The 18833-nt window shown below is 46.8% G+C and overlaps 2 protein-coding genes across 2 annotated transcripts; one reads left to right on the top strand and one right to left on the bottom strand.

Annotated features, from left to right (window-relative positions):
• Positions 1–1100: 1100 nt before the first annotated feature.
• PtA15_8A106 (uncharacterized protein) lies at positions 1101–3701 on the bottom strand (the record flags this gene model as incomplete). The annotated part of the gene is made up of 7 exons (XM_053171503.1): positions 1101–2548; positions 2620–2772; positions 2841–2899; positions 2964–3076; positions 3154–3369; positions 3442–3486; positions 3585–3701. 7 exons carry the CDS (start codon positions 3699–3701, stop codon positions 1101–1103), a joined length of 2151 nt encoding a protein of 716 aa, XP_053022760.1.
• A 3883-nt stretch (positions 3702–7584) lies between these two features.
• Positions 7585–10336, top strand: PtA15_8A105 (uncharacterized protein; the record flags this gene model as incomplete). The annotated part of the gene is made up of 3 exons (XM_053171502.1): positions 7585–8185; positions 9901–10144; positions 10207–10336. The coding sequence occupies 3 exons, from the start codon at positions 7585–7587 to the stop codon at positions 10334–10336; spliced, it is 975 nt and encodes a 324-aa protein (XP_053022759.1).
• Positions 10337–18833: the final 8497 nt, after the last annotated feature.

Here is an 18833-nt window from a genome sequence, read left to right as displayed (position 1 = left end):
GCAGTTGATTGTAATCAAAATCCTGCTGGTTGAGGCCCAACGTGAACTGGGCCATTGCATAAATCATTAAAAAAAGACACAAGCTAATAGAAATGTGATCCCCAATTTCTCTGCTGGGCAAGGTGGAACACCTGATCCCCTCAAAATTTCTATCAGATTGAAATAATTTGATCTTCAGCACCATAAAAGTAATATTACACTTTACATTGGTCAAGAGCGTGATATTGCTATTATGGCACTGAAGATATGCTAAAGATAACAATCAGTACCTGGGCACCTGCCTGCTTCTTTTGGTGAAAACAGACACTTGTACCTGTACTCGGCACCCGCAGCAGCCGTAGACGGGTCTTTTTGGCAGGTACTGGTGGTACTTTTGGTAGTTTTTTGTAGGACTGTACAACCTGGAGAAAACAATTTGGCTGTTTTGTTTTGTTTTGTTTTTTAAAATAAATTATTGCCAAGAGGGATCCCCCTCAGGCCTTTTGGCAAGCTGGTATGTGCATGCCTGATTGCTGAGAGGGATCCCTCTTGGCAAGCTGGTATATGTACAACTGCCGTCAAGTAAGGGATCTTGACAAGAGGGGATTCCTCTTGGTGATCAGCAAGTATAAATATACCAGCTTGCCAAGAGGCTTCCCTCTTTCACAGGTGAGAATCTACTCACATATGCTATGCTATGCTAAACCACTGACTGAGAGTAGTTTAGGGACCAACTATTGGGACCAGCTTGATATAACTATAGTTTTCTGTGGACACTCATCCCTATCCCCTCTGTTTCAGGTGCAGAAAGTAAGAGCCCTCTTATTATCAGCCCTGGGCTATCTGTAGGAATCATTCCTCTGTTCAAATTTCTGGCAAAGAATTTTTTACAAATTTCACCCCTTATGAGTTGAGTGATATAAATATTTGCTATTTAAAGTCTTTTTTACAATTTTGAAAGCAGGTATGCTTGAACAATGAAACCAAGAGTCAATTGATGACAATTTTTGGCATGTTCTTTGGGAATAAACAAGTAGGAAATGATGATACAATAAAAAAATTAATATACAAGCACCTAAAGCCCAAAATCTAGAAATTCAAGACTTAAAGCCTTAATTCCGTTATTTTTGAGATTTTCTCTGGCTAATGCGACTCCTTGACCAGTGTTTTTCTGAGGTTTCTTTCTTGGATGGAAGAGGAATAATAGATACCTGAATGCCTTTGTAGAGCTCATTATCTGCAACATCAGATGCACCAACGGTTGAGTTACCTGCAACAGAAGCATTGCTGGCGTTCACGGTGGCGTCGACCAAAGGTTTGTCAACAGTATGGATGGCCACGATGGGCGCGCTTTTTGAAGCATCTGGATTGTGCTGCGCTGTTGCTGTGTTGTTGGCTTGATGAGAGCCGGTTGCGATGGTTAAGTTGGCGCCTGAACTTGAAGTAGTGTTCACCAATCGTTGATTGTGCGCGGCAGGGGACACGAGGGCAGAATGGTTCAATCCAAAAGTGTTATTGCTATTTGAGATGCTGCTATTGAACTTCTCATCTGCCTCATCAGAAGCATCGACTGTTGTATTATTCGAAGCCGAGGCGCTGCCATCTGAAGTTGCGTTTGTCATCAGTTTGTTGTCGGTGTCGGAGACTCCATTGGCCGAGTTATTGGCAGCTGGAACATTTAGGGTGGTGTTAACATGCTTTTTGGAAGCATCGGTGGCATTGGAAACATGGCTCAATCTAGAAGTGTGATTGAAATTTGAGATGATGATGTTGAACTTCTTGTCTGTCTCAGCTGAAGCATCGACGCTTGATATATTCGAAGTCATAGAGCTCGTGCCTGGAATAGCGTTTGTCACTGGTTTGTCGTCGGTATCAGAGACTCCAATGGCTGAGGTATCGATAGCGGGAACGTTTGGGGCGGTGTCCAATTGCTTTTTGGAAGCATCGGAGGCATTGGAGCCGGTATCATCAGGAACAACCGGGCTAGGACCGACAGGGAATTTCTCAGCTTGTTTATTCTCAGCATCAGGAGTGTTGGTCGTCGGGCTAGGGGTATCTTGGGTGTTTGGGGCTGGGTTCATGCTATCCCCTTGGTTGCTGGTAGCATCAATATTCTCGGGGAATGGATTTTCAGAAGCAGAAGTGTCCGGGAACAAGGCTTGATTATCACCTTGGCTACTTCCGGCATCAGGATTATCACCTTGGTTGCTTCCGGCATCAGGATTATCGCCTTGGTTGCTTCCGACATCAGGTTTATCGTCTTGGTTGCTCCCGGCATCAGGATTATCGCCTTGGTTGCTTTCGGCATCAGGATTATCAGAAAGCGAGGTTGAGTTGCCCTCTTGGTCCCTTCCGGCATCAGGTGTCTGGGGGGGTGGGATGTTGTCGGCCGATTGATTTGGATCTGCAAGACGGGATTTCGACAGATCGCATTTTCCCGTGTCCGATGGCTGCGAGGCGATGGACGGTGTTTGAGTTGAATTATTTGACGAGGCAAAGATGAGCCCATCATTTTTCATTTGTAGGATCACTTGATTTGCGATTTGGCTGATTTGTTCATCGGATAGGTCTAAAGGGATAATATCCAATTAGTCATACATCTGGTGCGTAGTTCACGAAGCGCAAAACAGAAGAACAAACCAGTTGAAGTCCCCTCAGCAAACCTTTCATTGGCAACCGGACGGGCAACGATTGAGGTGTCGTTTGAATCTGTAGAATTTGATGTCACCAGGCTGGGCTGGGTCGAGTCACTCAGCTTAACGGCAAAGCATCCCCCAAACCGTTTGTTAACGCCTATTAGTGGGGAAAAAGACTTTATCAGTTATCCACCAAGAATCATCCCAAACTGACTTTGAACTCACCTGTGCGACACCGTACAATACAAGCAGTTTGCGTCCAGCCACCAGTACATTTGGCATTACTACAAGCAAGACCTTAAATCAGTAATGGTATCAGCCTCTAGGAGTGTTGCGAGAGTTACGAACGGTGGGAAGTTCATGACGACAGTCACGTTTGAGCGTAGTTGGTTCTGGATGCCCGAGTTTCCGGCTTGATTTAGAGTCATAAACATTGGCTTCCATGATGTCGTGGTTGCATCCTAAAAAATGTGGAAGAAAACGTTATAAGAACACGGAGGAGCATTGGATGGATAGGTACAGGATGAAAACGATATACCTCACTATATTCACAACTCATGGGACCTCCACCGTCACGATTGACTTGGAAAGCTTCAACTACCACCGACATGTTAGCGTGTGCCGCGGGAAGGCCATCCCCTTCGGCTTGGCCCATCCAGGCGCCGAGATCGATAGGCCCGAGTTCGGGAGTACTCCCACATGCTGGGAAGGGAGTGTCGGTCCCAGTTTCGAATACACCGGAGTCACCACCAGCCTGGCAGAATTAAAACTCAAGTTAGTCATCATCTTGGGAAATGGTCACGTTGATATCAAGATTTTTGCTTACATCACCAGCTTCACCTCTTGCGCGGGGGTACTTTCCGTACAAATTCTGTGCAAGCGATGTGTGAAGAGACAAAATATGTACGTATTACTATCAGTATGTTTCACCATAAAAGTGTTTGACTTGGGCGAACAAGCATCGCTGACCACACCAAAAGCATGTCCTACAACATCGTTTGATCCGTAAATGTTGATCAAACTCAGATGAGCTGATGCGTGAGCTATGAGAGCCAAACCCACGAGGGAGGCAGCGAGGGAAGGCATGGATAGAACCTTGAGTTATTGATTGAAGTGAGAAGGTCTTAGAAGGTGAGGCTGGAAAAATTGATGGTGTCCGAGTCCAATGTATATATATAAATAAACAAATTTGATTGCCAACAGCTGTGGCGAAGATGAATGAACGTGGTGGAATTGATAGCGAATCCCGAAAGGCAGCAACAGGGTTGAGGAAGAAAATCTTGCCGTCTTAGGCTTTCGGAGAGCAGTTTATAAATGATAGCCGGTGACCGGACCGCCAGGGGATAGGTCCAAGCACGCGAGTGAGAGAGGGCTAGGCCAGGCCGATGAGGCCAGATGAGGATGGATGAGGTTCTAGACGAGGTTCATCATGCGCACCGCATGTTCACCCTCATAGTCTGGCTCCTCGACTTCTTGCGCCCCCCACAGACTCTCTCATCCTATGATCCTCCTCATCAAATCCCAAACTTCGCAAAGTCGATCGGAGGCGCACGAGGGCTGTCGCGAAGCGGCCCTCCGAAGGAAAGACTTCCAGTATTTAACCTCGCAAAACCACCACGGGTGAAGCGCATCAAAATGACTTCGATCGGCAACCGACACGGATTTCGTTTGCCCGCCTGCAAGGACGGACTGTCTCTTGACGGTCGGGGATTCACCGGAAAGGAATCTGGCAAATTACTGTCCTGGAAGCGCGAGCCTCCGAAGGAGGGACTTGGGACTAAGCGGCAAATTTTGGCGTGAGTCCTGAGGACCCCATTTTCGATTTTGGCTGGTGTCAAACTTTGACCCCATGTTACTCAATCATCCTGTGGACCAAATTGGCCGCCCAGGAGCCAAATTGAAGGCCTACATCTTGCCTTCAAGACTACATAGGCCACCATTTCTTTTCTCTGATGGCCTTGAACCAAGAAGGCATGTAACCTCATGACTTCAGGATTCAAGGATTGATCATACACATGTACATGTGTGGTAAATCCATGAAAGCTGTATACACCACACCAAATTACATAAGTATCAAACTGCAGGACAATGTTGTACCAGAGCTGTATCTAGCACACTGCTGTTTTCAATTTTGGGGAATGCCCGTCAAACCCGCATGAATTGGGAACTCTACCAGGGAATCCCCGGCATACCCAATCAAATTAGCACTTTTTTTGGGAAATGCCCCATGCTTTCAGATCCGGGAAAATCCGGCCGGATTCCGGATAAGGCCAGGGTCAGGGTGCAGGATGGGTGATATCCGGCTCCGGGGCACCGGATTGGAACCTTAGTACAGGGATGTTTATGGAAATAGTTCCTGTACACAAGTAAAAAAAAGACAACCCACATCCGTTGAAGAGAGCTCATTGGTGTTTTTGCAAGGGTGTCCAGGAGCCCCATGGGGGATTTGTTGGAGTAAGAGTGGATGAATGCCTGCGGAAGAAGCTAGGCTCCAAGGCCATGTCACTCATGACCCAATCCTAGCAGCTGGGGTTGTGTAATAAAAGATCTAGTAACAAATGGGGGTTTGCCAAGCCTTAGGCGCGTCAGGACTCATGCCAAAGCTCGACGCTTGGGGGCAAGCCTCTCTGTGAGACAGAGACCCTGTGGGGCTCTCCTCCAGAGAGGCTTTGTTAAGCTCGGTCCTGTCTGGAATTCCAAATTTATTTTGGACTAGGAAAATTGCGACTGCACCGCAGGAATTGTGAATCAAGACCAGATGTATACTACAGCCTACACTGTTCACTGCAAGTTCTTAACTTCCTGCTCAAAACCTTAATATATGTCCAGGGCAAAATGGTGGTTCAGGACCAAGGATGATGAGAGATAAATGATAACTGATGATTGATTTTGAGATCCATCAGCGCCTCATTTTCATCTTCCCATTTTCCCATTCCACTGCAGTTATTCACCAAAGCGCACATCTGCAAATTTTCTAAATACACCACGGGCGCACAAATTGAAAAGTTTGTTGTCAAACCGCCCAAGGCAAAAATTTGACATCAAACCGCCGCAGGTATGGCAACTATCAGTCCCCATCAGGCAAGACGGCCAAAAGCCATCCACCGACGGGGCCAGGCCAGCCTCCCACAAACAGACCTTCTAGCCCTGTTGGGCATAAATTTCCATTGACAAGATCTTACCACATTAGAACAGTGTTGTAATACAGTGCCCAACCACCGTCCAAAACAACATTGCCTGTACTTGCCCCGGCAAGAATACTGCCCCACCACGGGCATGGCAGCCCATGGATTCACAACACAGCCCCTCCACAGTGTGCATGGACATGGATGATGAGCGCTCAAGTTTGAAGTAAATTTGATATGGGTTGCAGATTAGTGTGTCAGTGATGGTCCTTTTTTGCATTGTCACAGTGTTGCCAAGAGGCCAAACAGGGCCAAACTGTTCATCTTCGTGAGTGGCAGGTGGTCAGTTTGAATAAATAGAGCTTGGTCCTTTGGCCACAGGAGGTACCTTCTTCTCTCAGCTGGATGCGGACAATATTTGACCCCCCATTGAGCTCAAAAGAAAGTGCAGTTGCTGCTCTTGCTTCCAGCCCTGCAACCTGCTAAGCGTCCGCTCTCATGTTCCTGAACTGTTTAACCCCCCCTCCTGTACATAAAAACTTCTATGTACATATTTCTCTTTTCTTTCCGTGTTGCTGTTTGACTCGTGTCCCTGTTTCATCCCTCCTGTACATAAAACTTCTGTTTTTCTTTTCTTTCTGTTATGTCGTTGCGGGGTATTAGAAGCTGGGGCACAATTAGGGTGTTCAAAGTTGACTTGCATGTAATCATAAAATTCTAAGCTGAAAAAAAATAGGGTCAGCCTAAATGCACTCCAAACTTTTACTTTGTGCACTCCACATTTTTGGCTTTGGGGGGCCAGCACTCCAAAAAAGTTGGAGTGCCTTGATTTTGTACTCCCAAAACATGGAGTCCCCAGATGGGCACTCCATGTTTATTGGAGTACACAACTGGGTACTCCAAAATTGACCAAAATAGGGGAGTGCAGCTAGATGCACTCCAAAAAAAATGGAGTGCAAGCCCAAGCACTCCACCTTTTCAGTGAAGGATTTGGCTTTGCACTCCAGCTGGCAAATACCAAATGGAGTGCATTGGGGTGCACTCCAAGTCTCCTTTTTTTTGGAGTGCCCACAGTAATTGCACCCCTCAATGACTGGTCTGGACCGGTCATTGAGGGGACTTACACGACTGGCACCACAGTAGACTGGATACTGCTTACTCAATAGCCTGCTTACGTGATGTATGCAGGCTATAGCAGGTCTCCAGAGATGGCCCTCGCCGCCCCTCGCCCTCCCTCTCCCTCCCCTCTGCTTCTACATGACTAAGCAAAAGCCGAACTTGGAACCAAGCTCCCACCATCTTCCTTTGCTGCGCAGGTCGCTGGGCCTCGCAGCATTGCGCAACATATGACATCCCCACGTCGTCAGCTGTTGTCGTCGCTCTACACATGTAATTAGGGGTGTGAACATAAGGGTCCCTTTATTAGAGCATCCTTACCGGTCAAGCTATGTTGGCGCGAGTTTTGACTCGCAGCTGTTGCAAACTAACTTAGCGACAGCGATTCAGCCGTATCGGTTTGGCTTGCGCGGGGTGGAGCTGAGTGGTGGGCGCGGGAAATGGCAGTTAGCTTCGAGCTAACCGTCACTAAATGTAGTGACGGTTAGCTGAAATTCAAGCTTCCCACTAATTTAGCTTGGGCTTAGCTACACCCGGTGTGGTTGAGATTGGTGGCTAAACTAGCTAATTTTGAGCTAAACTAGTCACCGGTAAGGATGCTCTTACATACACATTTATAAGGGTCCTCATTTCAGGAACGGTTCCTTTCAACTCCAATCCTTGCCGGTGCCACTCGTCCCGATCCCCATCTGGTTGGCTGCTCAATATCCTCATTACCCAATCACCTCATGCCCCGCCAATTCAACTCACAGCCGTCATCCCGCGGCCAATTCAACTCGCGGGCGTCATCCCAAACAAACACACAAAGGCAAACTATATCTACGGGCTCATCTAGACGGCGTACCTCAAGACTTGCCGAGGCACAAAAAGTTGCCGCAGAAGCCCGCAGAGCAGCATCGCTACGGTTGGCTCAACGACGGGGGCTAGGGGGTCGGCCGGGCGCAATTCGTCTTCCCCCAGAATTGGATGAAGATGATGACACGAGTGAAGATACCTCCGACGAAGAGTATGGTCGAGGACATGACGATACTGCGAGCCCTTTTGGTCCCCTTCCTGCAAGCTTCAGCGAATCTGATCCCCAGCACAATTACAGCGGACTTGAGGAGCACGCAGAATACTTTTGCCTTCGGCGCTGTGCTGAAAGAAGAGAGGAGATCAGTCGCCAATGGAACGAGCTCAATAACCAAGTCGTTGCCGCATACCTACTGTGTCAACAAACCACCCGAAACTGGACTAACCCACCAAGCGATTACATCCTACCCCCAGGCACATGTACATGTCCATCCGATGACATTTCGATGCAAAAAGTGGATTTAATTGATATCCTTTGTAAGCAAACTACTATTCATGCTTCCAATTAGCACATAATTATGACTGATTGCTTGTACTCAGGCCGTCTTCCTGGGAAATCCCTACCGTTTTGCAAGTGCACACCGGACGTTGTTCGATTGATACACTATGGGTATTTTGCATGTTCAGCGGAAGCACCTCGCACAGCCTTCTCAATACCACTCGTTCAATACCACCATTACTTATGGCAAGCAACTGCGGTATCTGCGTCGGGATTCATTGAATCATTGAGCTCTTTCCTTGACACTCGTACCACTACTCCTCTGCTCAACCGTGGAAGTACTCAAAAGCGTCATCATCTCCGTGTCCCCTTCTCACACTGCAGCGACCTCTACTCCCGCATCCTTACTAGCCAAATAATGTTGTTTGAAGATGGATTACAGCTGACTCCATTGGAAAAGCGGGCCAAAAAATGCCCACGTTGCTTTGGACCCCAACACCACGAGATCAAAACTGATCCAGACGAGCCTGATTTTATGATAGCAATGGACGGCAACTTTCAGCAACGCCACTATGCCGATGCAAGCCAGGACAATCCGCGTGAGGAGCAATACCCAGAGAGCTTTATTGTTCCTTTGAAGATTGTGAATGATGCTGAGGCTGTAAGTGCATCAGAGCATGTGGCGGTAGGCATCAATGTAAGTACATAATTACAAGCATCAAATCTTGATAATTTGTTTTTACCTTCTCATTGGCTGATTCAAGGAAATCCTTCTGGTTGAGCTCAAAACTCATTAGCCACCATGCTCAGATCAGCACAAGGCAGCTGACGACACACGGAACGGCTCAACTTGGGAAAAGTGTGACGATAATGGTCTATTTGCAAGTACATGCCGCCATGATGTACCTCTTTGAATGATAAATATTTACAAGACTGGCGAGAAGTAAGCTTTATTGATTATCAATCTGTCAATTTGTCTCATCCTGACATACTACTCACAACACTGGGTCGCTACGCTAACCATAGCGGTTAGCGTAGCGTAGCGCAGCGCAAATGCGCTATTTTTTAGCGTAGCGTTAGCGCAATTGCATGCATATGCGCTAACGCAACGCGCACGCGGTGCGCAGCTATCTTAGCTGATAGCGTAGCGTTAGCGCAGATGCGCGCAATTGCGCTAACGCTACACATGCAGGGCGCAAAAGAGCGCGCGCTACGCTGCGCTACAGCGCCTTGAGCGGGAAAAAAGGGATTTTTTTCCGCTAAAAGCGCTGTAGCGCAGCGCAGCGTAGCGTAGCGACTGTAGCGGCGCGCTAACGCTAACAAAGAATTGGTGCGCTGTTAGCGCCGCTGAAAATTAGCGCAGCGTAGCGGCGCTAACAGCGCGCTAACGCCATGCAAAACAGATGGACGCTTTTTGCCGCTACGCTAACGCGTAGCGGCTGAAATAGCGTAGCGTAGCGTAGCGACCCAGTGTTGCTACTCATTTTGTAACAGGTTATATTATCCAATTTCAATCATCCGAAATATCTTAGCAGACTTCCCAAATTCTAAGGTTGGAGTCCTCTACGACATTGGTTGTCATCTTGAGGCCCACATTGTAAAGTTTAGCCTGCGGAGAGGCCTCTGTGCCTTGACCACTGTTGAATTATGTCACCTCTGGTATCATCTCTATGAATCTCAACTCGCTTGCATCGACTTCTTGCGCTTCAATCTCGAGCAGATTATTTTGTGGAGCATCTGATTGGCACGACAGGTGATTGGCTGAATAGAAGGCTTTTGAACGCCGAAGAAACAAGCCAACTTGCTTCTGATGGACTCCGATTGCTCTACTCTACACCAAATCCGGCAACTCCCGGGATCACATACACCCGTACGTTTTTTGAACAGCAATGGGAACTTGAGAAAAGCTTCCACTTGAACTTCAACCAGACAAGGGAGGACCAACGCAAAAAACTCGGTGAATTACTCTGCTTACAAGACGACCTTGATGAAGCTTGGTGAGTGTCTCTTTTGTTTGCTATCTTAAGCACACACTTGATATCTTAATGTAACTTTGCAGGCTACGGGCAACGGTCACTGTGGCCCAGGCAATTGCCAGGGCCAATACTTATAGTAATATAGCCGACCAAATTGTCAGACAACGATTGGCAATTGGAGCCAATCAGATAATAGACGACTTGAACAGTTAAGTTACCGATTTGTTTCCACTTTCATCAGTTACTGATTGCGGCAATTACCTTCAGGGCATCAAAGTGACTTGCTCTGGAAAGTTTGACACTCCAAAGCAGAGTTACGACAGAGGTTTTTGGGGTTGGTTGAGGAGAAACAACCTTTGTTCCGAGTATGTAGGACTGGGGAAAGTACAACTTTAGGTACATGTTAAAGTGTGTTTGTTTTGATTTCATCAGACTCACCGCTGCTCTTATATATATAGGTACCCGAGGGAATCAAAAGCTGGTCCTTGCTGTACGCAAAAGAGCAGACCAGCTCCGTGCATGTTTGGAATCTTGCACTAAGCGGGCTCAAGCATTCATCATAGCGTGCCCACTACAACATCCACCCTGTTGTGAGCTGAATCCTTGAGCCTACATTGCACCTCCACGTCCACCTCTTGTCTCCCGCGGACTCCAAATGTGGAGTTTGCCTACCGCACCCCACACCACCCCCCCTCAAACTCCACCCATCTACATACAAAATGAGAGGATAAAAAAAACATAACCAAGAGAAGAGTTGCCGAAAAGGAAAACAATAATGAAAGATAATAAGAAAAAAAACTGAGTGAGGACGAATTGTGATTAGATGGGAAGGAAATTGAGAAAGAATTAAAGGAATATTTTTTTCATTGCTGCTGAATGTAAGTTGGACCGGAGGGATTTGGTGAAACAATCTGCCAAGTTGTCTGTCGTCGATACCCATTCTAGCTTGATGTTGTGATCCCGGACCGCGTCATTGACAAAGAAGAAGTTACGTTCAAGGCTCTTCATCCTACCCTTGGATGCATTGTCGTCCGAAATGAGAACAGCAGCTCGATTGTCGCATTTGAGATAGACTTCGGGAGTGACGTCGAGTGATTTAACAATAGGGAGTAGAAAAAGAAGGAAGTCCACCGATGAACCAATTGAGATGAACTCTGCAGCACACGTCGATGTTGCAACAATCTTCTGACGCCGCGACCCCCATGCAATGGGGCTGCCCATGAACGAAATAAGGAACCCAGATGTCGATCGTTGGAATTCGCCGCCCCAATTTGCGTCCGACCACGTCACGAGTTTGTTGTCCGAATGTCGAAGTTTGAGTTGTCTATTTCTCGTCAATGCTAGATATTGTATTAGGTGTTTCAATCCGTCCCAGTGAGATGCGTTCGGGTTCGAACTGAACCTGGCGAGAAGGTTTACTGCATGGCTCAAATCAGGTCTCGAGCCCAGGGCTATGTAATTCAGCGACCCAATCAAAGATTGGTACAGTGTCGGAAGAACCGGTTCATCTTAAGACGTCTCGAGTTTATCGTTGGCTAGCGGGGTGTAAGTTGGAACAAGTGTTGATTGAACGCATTCCTGGAATTTTTTGATGGTTTGCTTGATGAGGAGGAGTTGGCTGAGGAAAATGGAGTCTGTATCATAGTCGATCTTGATGCCCACTAATTTTTCCGGTTTTGAATCTCATTTGACTCGTAGATTTTGCTCTAGTCTTGTGCGTAAGTTAGACAGCGCCGTATTGTTATTGCTGAATACAATGCCGTCATCGACGTGAATCCAGATGATGATTATGGATTCGTCTTTCTTGTATCTATAGAGACATTCCTCGACCTCATCGCATTCGAAATCCCACTGCTTGAGAAGTCCCCCAAAATGTTTCCACCAACATCGGCTCGCCTGTCGAGTACCATACAACGCCTTTTTGAGTTTCAAGACCTTCCTGGAAAGATGGGGAAACAATTCCACCGGCGGGTCCACGTATATGGTTTTGTCGATTGGGCTGTGTACGAAAGCTCCCGTGATGTCGAATGAGTTGATCTGCCAATTGTTGCGGATCGCCAAGGTCAACAACAACCGGAGCGTGGTGAGAGAAGCCGTGGGTGCAAATGTCGATTTTACATCGCGTCCAATTCTCTGTTTGAACCCACGAACCACAAATCTGGCTTTGAGTCGGTCAACCGATCCGTCTGATCTTCTTTTGATGTCGAATACAAAACGAGTCCCGATTGAATGTTTTGATCCCTTCTCTTCAATGTCGAACGTGTCAATATCAACTAATTGATTCCACTCTAACATGCAAGCTTCCCGCCAACTCTCCTTCTCCGGACAATTCAGGGCGTTGCGCAAGCTGGTGGGAATGTCGGCATCCGATATGGCCTGTATTTCGTCGATCTGGGAATCTTGACTGTCGCAAATCTCCTTGGTCGGTTCCTTGCCAAGTTTGAGGGTTCTACGTATGGAAGATATATCAGGATTGTTATCAGGTAAAGGGATAATTGGTTTCCCTTGGAAATCTAAGAATTCTGCACACTCAGAATTTATAACCTTCCGGGTCGAAGGGTTCCAAAAATACCATCCACGTTCGTCGTCTTGGTACCCAACCAGATAACCCGTCCAGCCCCGAACATCCATTTTCCGCCGACGTTCCTTGGGGATGTGAATGCAAGCTTTTGCGCCAAATGAAAACAACGAACTTGCCACGGGTTGACGGCCTGACCATAATTCGAGAGGAGTAGTCTTGCAACAGCTGTTTGTAAGTCGATTCACGAGGAAACAAGCGCATTTGTATGCGTATGACCAGAGTGTTGCGGGAAGTTGAGAGTGTGTGAGAGTTGTCCGAGCTATATCTCCGAGAGTACGATTCAATCTTTCGGCCTCACCGTTCTGTTCCGGTGTGTATGGTGATGTGAAGATGATAGTCGACCCGACCAATGACAAAAAGTTTTCAAGTGGTTGGACCGTGTACTCTTTTGCGTTGTCGCAGCGGATGAATTTTGGGGCCATTCCAAAGTGCGAGTGGATGCGTTCAACCAAGGCGATGATAATGTTCGGAACCTCTGACCGGTTTTTGATTGGAAAGACAAATGAATAAGTTGTGGCGTGATCTCGTACAGTGAGCAAGAAGCAATGACCATGAATGTCAGCGTCGAGAGGGCCGAGGACGTCAGTAACAAGGAGATCAAGACGGTTTTCTTTAGGTATGACTTCGGGTAGGGCGTGGCGTCGACGTATGCTCTTGCATTGTTTGCAAGATTCACATATGAATGGGCTCCACGATCTCAACTCGAAAGAAGGTACGAATCGTTTCAGGTGTTCTTTAACGATGGCATCCGAAACGTGCCCAAGGCGGCAATGCCATTCATATGAGGGGGAGGGTGGAGTGGAAGTTTGAGAACAAGTAACGGAATTGATAGAATGAAAACGGGGCGGAAAGAGTTAGGTTGTACTAGCCATGAGCGATTGACGTAGAAAGCAGTGATGGTGAGAAAAGGAGACAAGAGCACAATGTCGTTGGACGGCAGGAATTGAGGCGAGAATCCAGATTCAATGAGTTGGCCTAAACTAAGTAGTGTGCCCGTCATTTCCGGGCTGTACATGACTTTTGGGATCGCTAGGGTACCATCCCCACTGCCCATCCGGAGGTGACCACTGTGCGTCGCCAACATATAACCCAAGGACGATGCAAGATTCAGTCTTACTGGTGGTACCAGCGCCTTAAGAAAATAGAAAAGGTGGAAAGAGCCTCTCACGTGATGGGTTGCCCCAGAATCCAAAACTGTGCCGGCGTTGGCCGCACCTGTTGCATCCGCGCCCACGGCTGATCGAACCACCGTATTCTGATCAAACCGAGCAGGCGGGTTGTTCGGAGGTGCTGCCTGACGGGCGAAACCGGAAGCGGGGCGACCGTGTACGGGGATGTTGGGCGCTTGCAAACCGGCGTCTTTGCGGGGGATTGGGCATGTCGATCTCCAATGGCCCGCAGCCCCGCAGTACAAACAGGGTCTCCCTGTGAGGAGATTTGGGTCACTTGGACCAGTATTGCCTTTGCGAATATTGTTGATCGCAGACGCGATATCGTCAATGGTTGGGTTGCCAGGGGTACCGATATTCTGAGTGGCTGGCTGTTGTTGTCGAGGGATCGGCTGGTTCGCTTGTCGTGTAGGTGGGTTGTTCCTGGGCGGCCGGTATGGATTCGGTGTAAGAGCTGGCCCTTGGGAATGATTTCCCCATTGAACATTGTTAGTCGGATTAGGCCAGGTCCGGAACACCGATGGATTGGCCGGAGTGGATGAGTTGAAACGAAGGGATTTGCCGTAAGCAGATGTGATGATCGCCTGGATGTCCCTCGCGCTGACATCCGCCTTGGCGCCCAGTTGTAAAGATATGTTTTGGAATAATTGAGACCGTGACATTGACGACGGTGGAGGAACAATTGATTGTAAAACGAGGCTCTCCACAAGAGGCGATAGGGGAGCACCAACTTTCTGTAAATCGGCAAATATGTCGAATGTCTTGTTGAATAGGCCAGGGATTTGGGACGGCTTGGTTGAAGGACCGGATACTCGAAGCTCCAAAAGTTTATTGACGAGCTCCATCTGCCGGAACCGTACCGTACCTTGGAAATTTGTTTGTACTGCCTCGTATGCTTCAGTCCCCGTAGTATGTCTATCGACCAGCGATGATAGCTCGTCATGGACGGTGATTTGGATGAGGAATAGGAGACATGTGTTTTCCTGGGCAGATATCTTGGTGTAATTCTCCGTCTTGTCGAAGAAATTGGGATGGCCGAGTGTAAGAAGGATGACCCGGGTGAGTCCACGTTTCCACTTGTTAAAATTCGATCCATCAGCCAGTAGGTGTTCGACATCGGCCTTGTAGATGCTTGGTTATTGTAGGAACTTATTTCTAGGCGATATCTCAGACGTGGCTGCTTGGGACATGGAGCCAAGGGGTGAATCGGGTATGAATGGGATTTCAGAGACTGTAGGAGAGGAAAGCGACGGATACTGGGGAGGTGTGGTGCTTCGCGGTATGTTGATGTTAGGTCGATACTGCGGCGCCGGAATAACTATTGAAAAAGGTAGTCCAAAAGGATTGCTAACAATTCGTTTATCAGACAGAGCAAGAACTGATGTCGGTGGTTGTTCGTCGATGTGTCGAGTTAGTACTTTTGAAAAAATGTATGATATAGTCGAGATGAAGGGTGAAGGCGGGCGGTTGTGTTCCAACGGGACGGGCTTTTCGTCAATCGGAGATGGAGGTAGTGGAGGTAAACGCAGGAGTTCCTTATAAGCTTTCGTTTGTTTTGGGCGCTTTGCTCTTGTCGGTGGAGGAAGCGGTCCCGTTAATTCAGGTCGTTCACGTCGAGTGTTGACCATACACCGGGGAGAGTCCAGCCAAAAAAAGTCAAACAGGCTAGCGAAACGGTAGACAGATGACTCTTAATCTGTTGTGAGCTGAATCCTTGAGCCTACATTGCACCTCCACGTCCACCTCTTGTCTCCCGCGTACTCCAAATGTGGAGTTTGCCTACCGCACCCCACAGCACACCCCCCCTCATTGAATACACGGAACTCCTTCGACTTGCACCGGACAATCCTTTCTGGAACAATGGTTTGTTTGTTAATGCCTATGACCCATGGGCTATTGACATCAACACTCAACGTGGAATCCGCCTTGTAGCCCGACTTGAACGTGCTGGCGAGGAAAAACGACGGCTTGGATGGGAAGCACGGCGGGCCATGTGTTGGGCAATCAATCTTCATGACCAACTGTGGATTTACTTGGGACAACTATGTCAAATATTGGAACAGTCCAACATTCCTGTGGCCCTCCAACCAATGCTTTCTCACCAACTTCTCTCCTCGCACCGTCACCTACCAGAAAAAATTAAATCGGCTAAAGTGCTGGTGCATAGCAACTTGATTGCGGTCAGTAAACTTCAACTTGCCTGGGACAAGGCAATCATGGAATTTCTCCAGAAGACCTCTCCACAGACCGACGACAATGCACTTCTACAATTGTGGGAGCAGCAACTCACTAAGATTACTGGGTCCCTCCGATTTGGTTTTCTCTCTTCCATACCTGGTGAAATTCACGACAGGATTCTGGCGCGATTCAATCAAGAGGGAAATTCACATCTTGAGGGTGGTAATCATAGTGAAAACATTGGTGCTGGAGGTGACCTGGAGGATGATCCTGATGCTGAAGGTGAGACATACAATGAGGATGATGACTATGATATGATTGCAGCACTCCAGATTGAAGCAAATATGCTTGAGAACCTTGCTCAGGCATCTAATGTAGGATAGTTATTAATTCCTTTAAATTCTTAGCTATTACTTTGACTGAGTGATAATTTGTAGCCATGAATTTCTCATCAATCTTACATACATTTGTTTAGAATCCTAGCCATGATTATTTTAGCATTCTGAGTTATTGTTTAGTTACAATTTTTCAGAGTGGTCTCTTGCGCGCAAAATGAGTGTTTCATGCTTCTTGCATTTTCACAGTGCATACCAGAATCCACTTCCCTTCAGGCTTCCTGCAGGAATTTTAATGTGTAATGACGTGTTTGAGATGTGAGACAGATGGTTCAATAAAACAAACCAACTCAGGAACTGTGGGGAGCAAGCACAGTGCAAGAATAACCTATACCAGTAATAGTATCACTGAGTCAAAGACAGACAACTTGACTGAAGAGTCACTAATCCAGTATTGAAGAAGCATATTGCAGAATACATTGGCTGTGCAGATAAAATATTATTTGGACCACTTCTTATGATTAATACTATCAGTTATTATGTGTTATTTCAGATGTTCCAGTTTTTCTGGCTTTTGGCCAGCTTTTCTAAAAATTTGTACTATGATTAATTAATTTTTCTTCCCCAGTTATGAATCATGTTATTTAAAGATTCACCAAACAGACAAGGTGGGGAAGCATCATAGCTGGTTTCTTGTCTAGGAGGTAGCATAACATTTGTTTTAGTCAATGCCTTCCTGTCTTGCCAAAGATTTATTGCTAGAAGTCTAGACTAAGTATGACCCTTTCCTTTCCGGTAATAAACTTTCCTGGTAATGAACTGGTGTGAAAACCAATTCAACAGTTTCTATATGTTAGTATTTGTCTTCAATCACTGAACCAAGAAACCTCTGGGCCCAATGGCCTCTACATCAAGGTTTTTTATCCAGCTAGCTCATGTTTGCGTGTTTAACCAATAAGCCACCGGGCCCAACTGCCTATGTAAATACATACATGTACATAGTATGTTTCACTTCAAACTTACAGGTTCACCAACCGACCTCAACCGACTCAAGAATTGCCAACCCTTGAAACAAAGGCCCACCAACAAACTTGAAAAAGGTTTGCTAATCCAATAAAACAAGATGCACCAAACCATCTGCAAAAGTTTGCCAACCAACGGGACAAAGGTTTCCAAGCTAGTGTGTATTGGACTCAGCTTTTGACAGCTCTCAGCTTCCCCATCCCCCAGCTTGGTGTCCCGCTTATAGAATGCGTTCCTGATTTTTAATACCTCTATGGAGCTCAAATTATTTTCTAGATAGTGTATTTATATGGCAAAAAAAATCTTGGGGTGTTTGGAGCACCATGTATAAGGATTTGGCGGATATTTCCTTAGTAGGAAATCCGCCAAATCAGCCCCCGGCTCCACAAGGTGTCCCTGAGATGTGCTAATGCCTTGAAGCTCAACATATGTTTTAAAGAGTGTATTCTTATGGCAGAAAAAATTTGGGCCATTTGGAGCACCATAGATAAGGTTTTGGGGGTTTGCCTTAGTAGGAAATCCGCCAAATCAGCCCCCAGCTACACAAGGTGTCCCTGAGGTGTGCTAATGCCGTGAAGCTCAGCATATTTTATATACATTGTATCTAGATTGCTGTAAAATTTTGGGAGCGTTTGGGGACTCCAGTGAGGAGATATAAATATTTCTCTATCTTCTGGGATTTTTCGTAAAATTAATATCCCGACTCCCGTTTGGGATCGTGGAATTACAATTCCGACTCCCAAAACACCTCCGGGTAAAATTGCGGTCATGAGGAACCGGGGGAGACGTCGCGAAGTGGTCCGCGCGACGTAAACTCCATTTGGGAGTCGATTTTGTAATTTGAGGGAGTCAATTTCTCAACCCCCTATTTGTAAGGTTATTGCAGCCTTTTGGATACTTGTTGTATCTCTAAGGCTGAAAATTTTGCACCTGGGAATTACTCACCACTCGATGGGAGTGGCTCCTCCACACACCATGCTTTGTCCGTACGCTTGGTGAGCAAGCCTGTGAGGAAGAGCTTGATGGCAGAAAAGTCTGAGTCCTGGTAAATTGCTATCATCTGGTTGGTGCATTGAAGTCATGCATCTAAAACTGCAATAAGAAAATTGTGAACACCTTTTTTAAGGGCTCTCTGGGTGATTGCACACAACTTCAGAAATAACCAGTATGATGCTTGAAGGCTGAGTTTTACTGAACATTCAACAGTTAATTACACACATTGGGGACTAGAAGTGTATTTTTTTTTTCAAGAGCTAACGACAGCAAAGTGTGAAGAGGCTTGGTAGCAACAAGATCATGACAACAAAGAAACAGCAGGCAGAATGGGCAGCGCATTGGAGGAATAATGTCAAACACAACAGAAAGAGAGGTGCATAATCATCACAACCAGCAGTTATCAGTGGGTTGTGGTGGTGGACAGGAGT

Source organism: Puccinia triticina, chromosome 8A (assembly GCF_026914185.1).
Source record: "Puccinia triticina chromosome 8A, complete sequence".
Classification (NCBI taxonomy): domain Eukaryota; kingdom Fungi; phylum Basidiomycota; class Pucciniomycetes; order Pucciniales; family Pucciniaceae; genus Puccinia; species Puccinia triticina.
The sequence above is the reverse complement of the archived record's forward strand: the minus strand, read 5'-3'. Positions and strand labels throughout refer to the sequence as shown.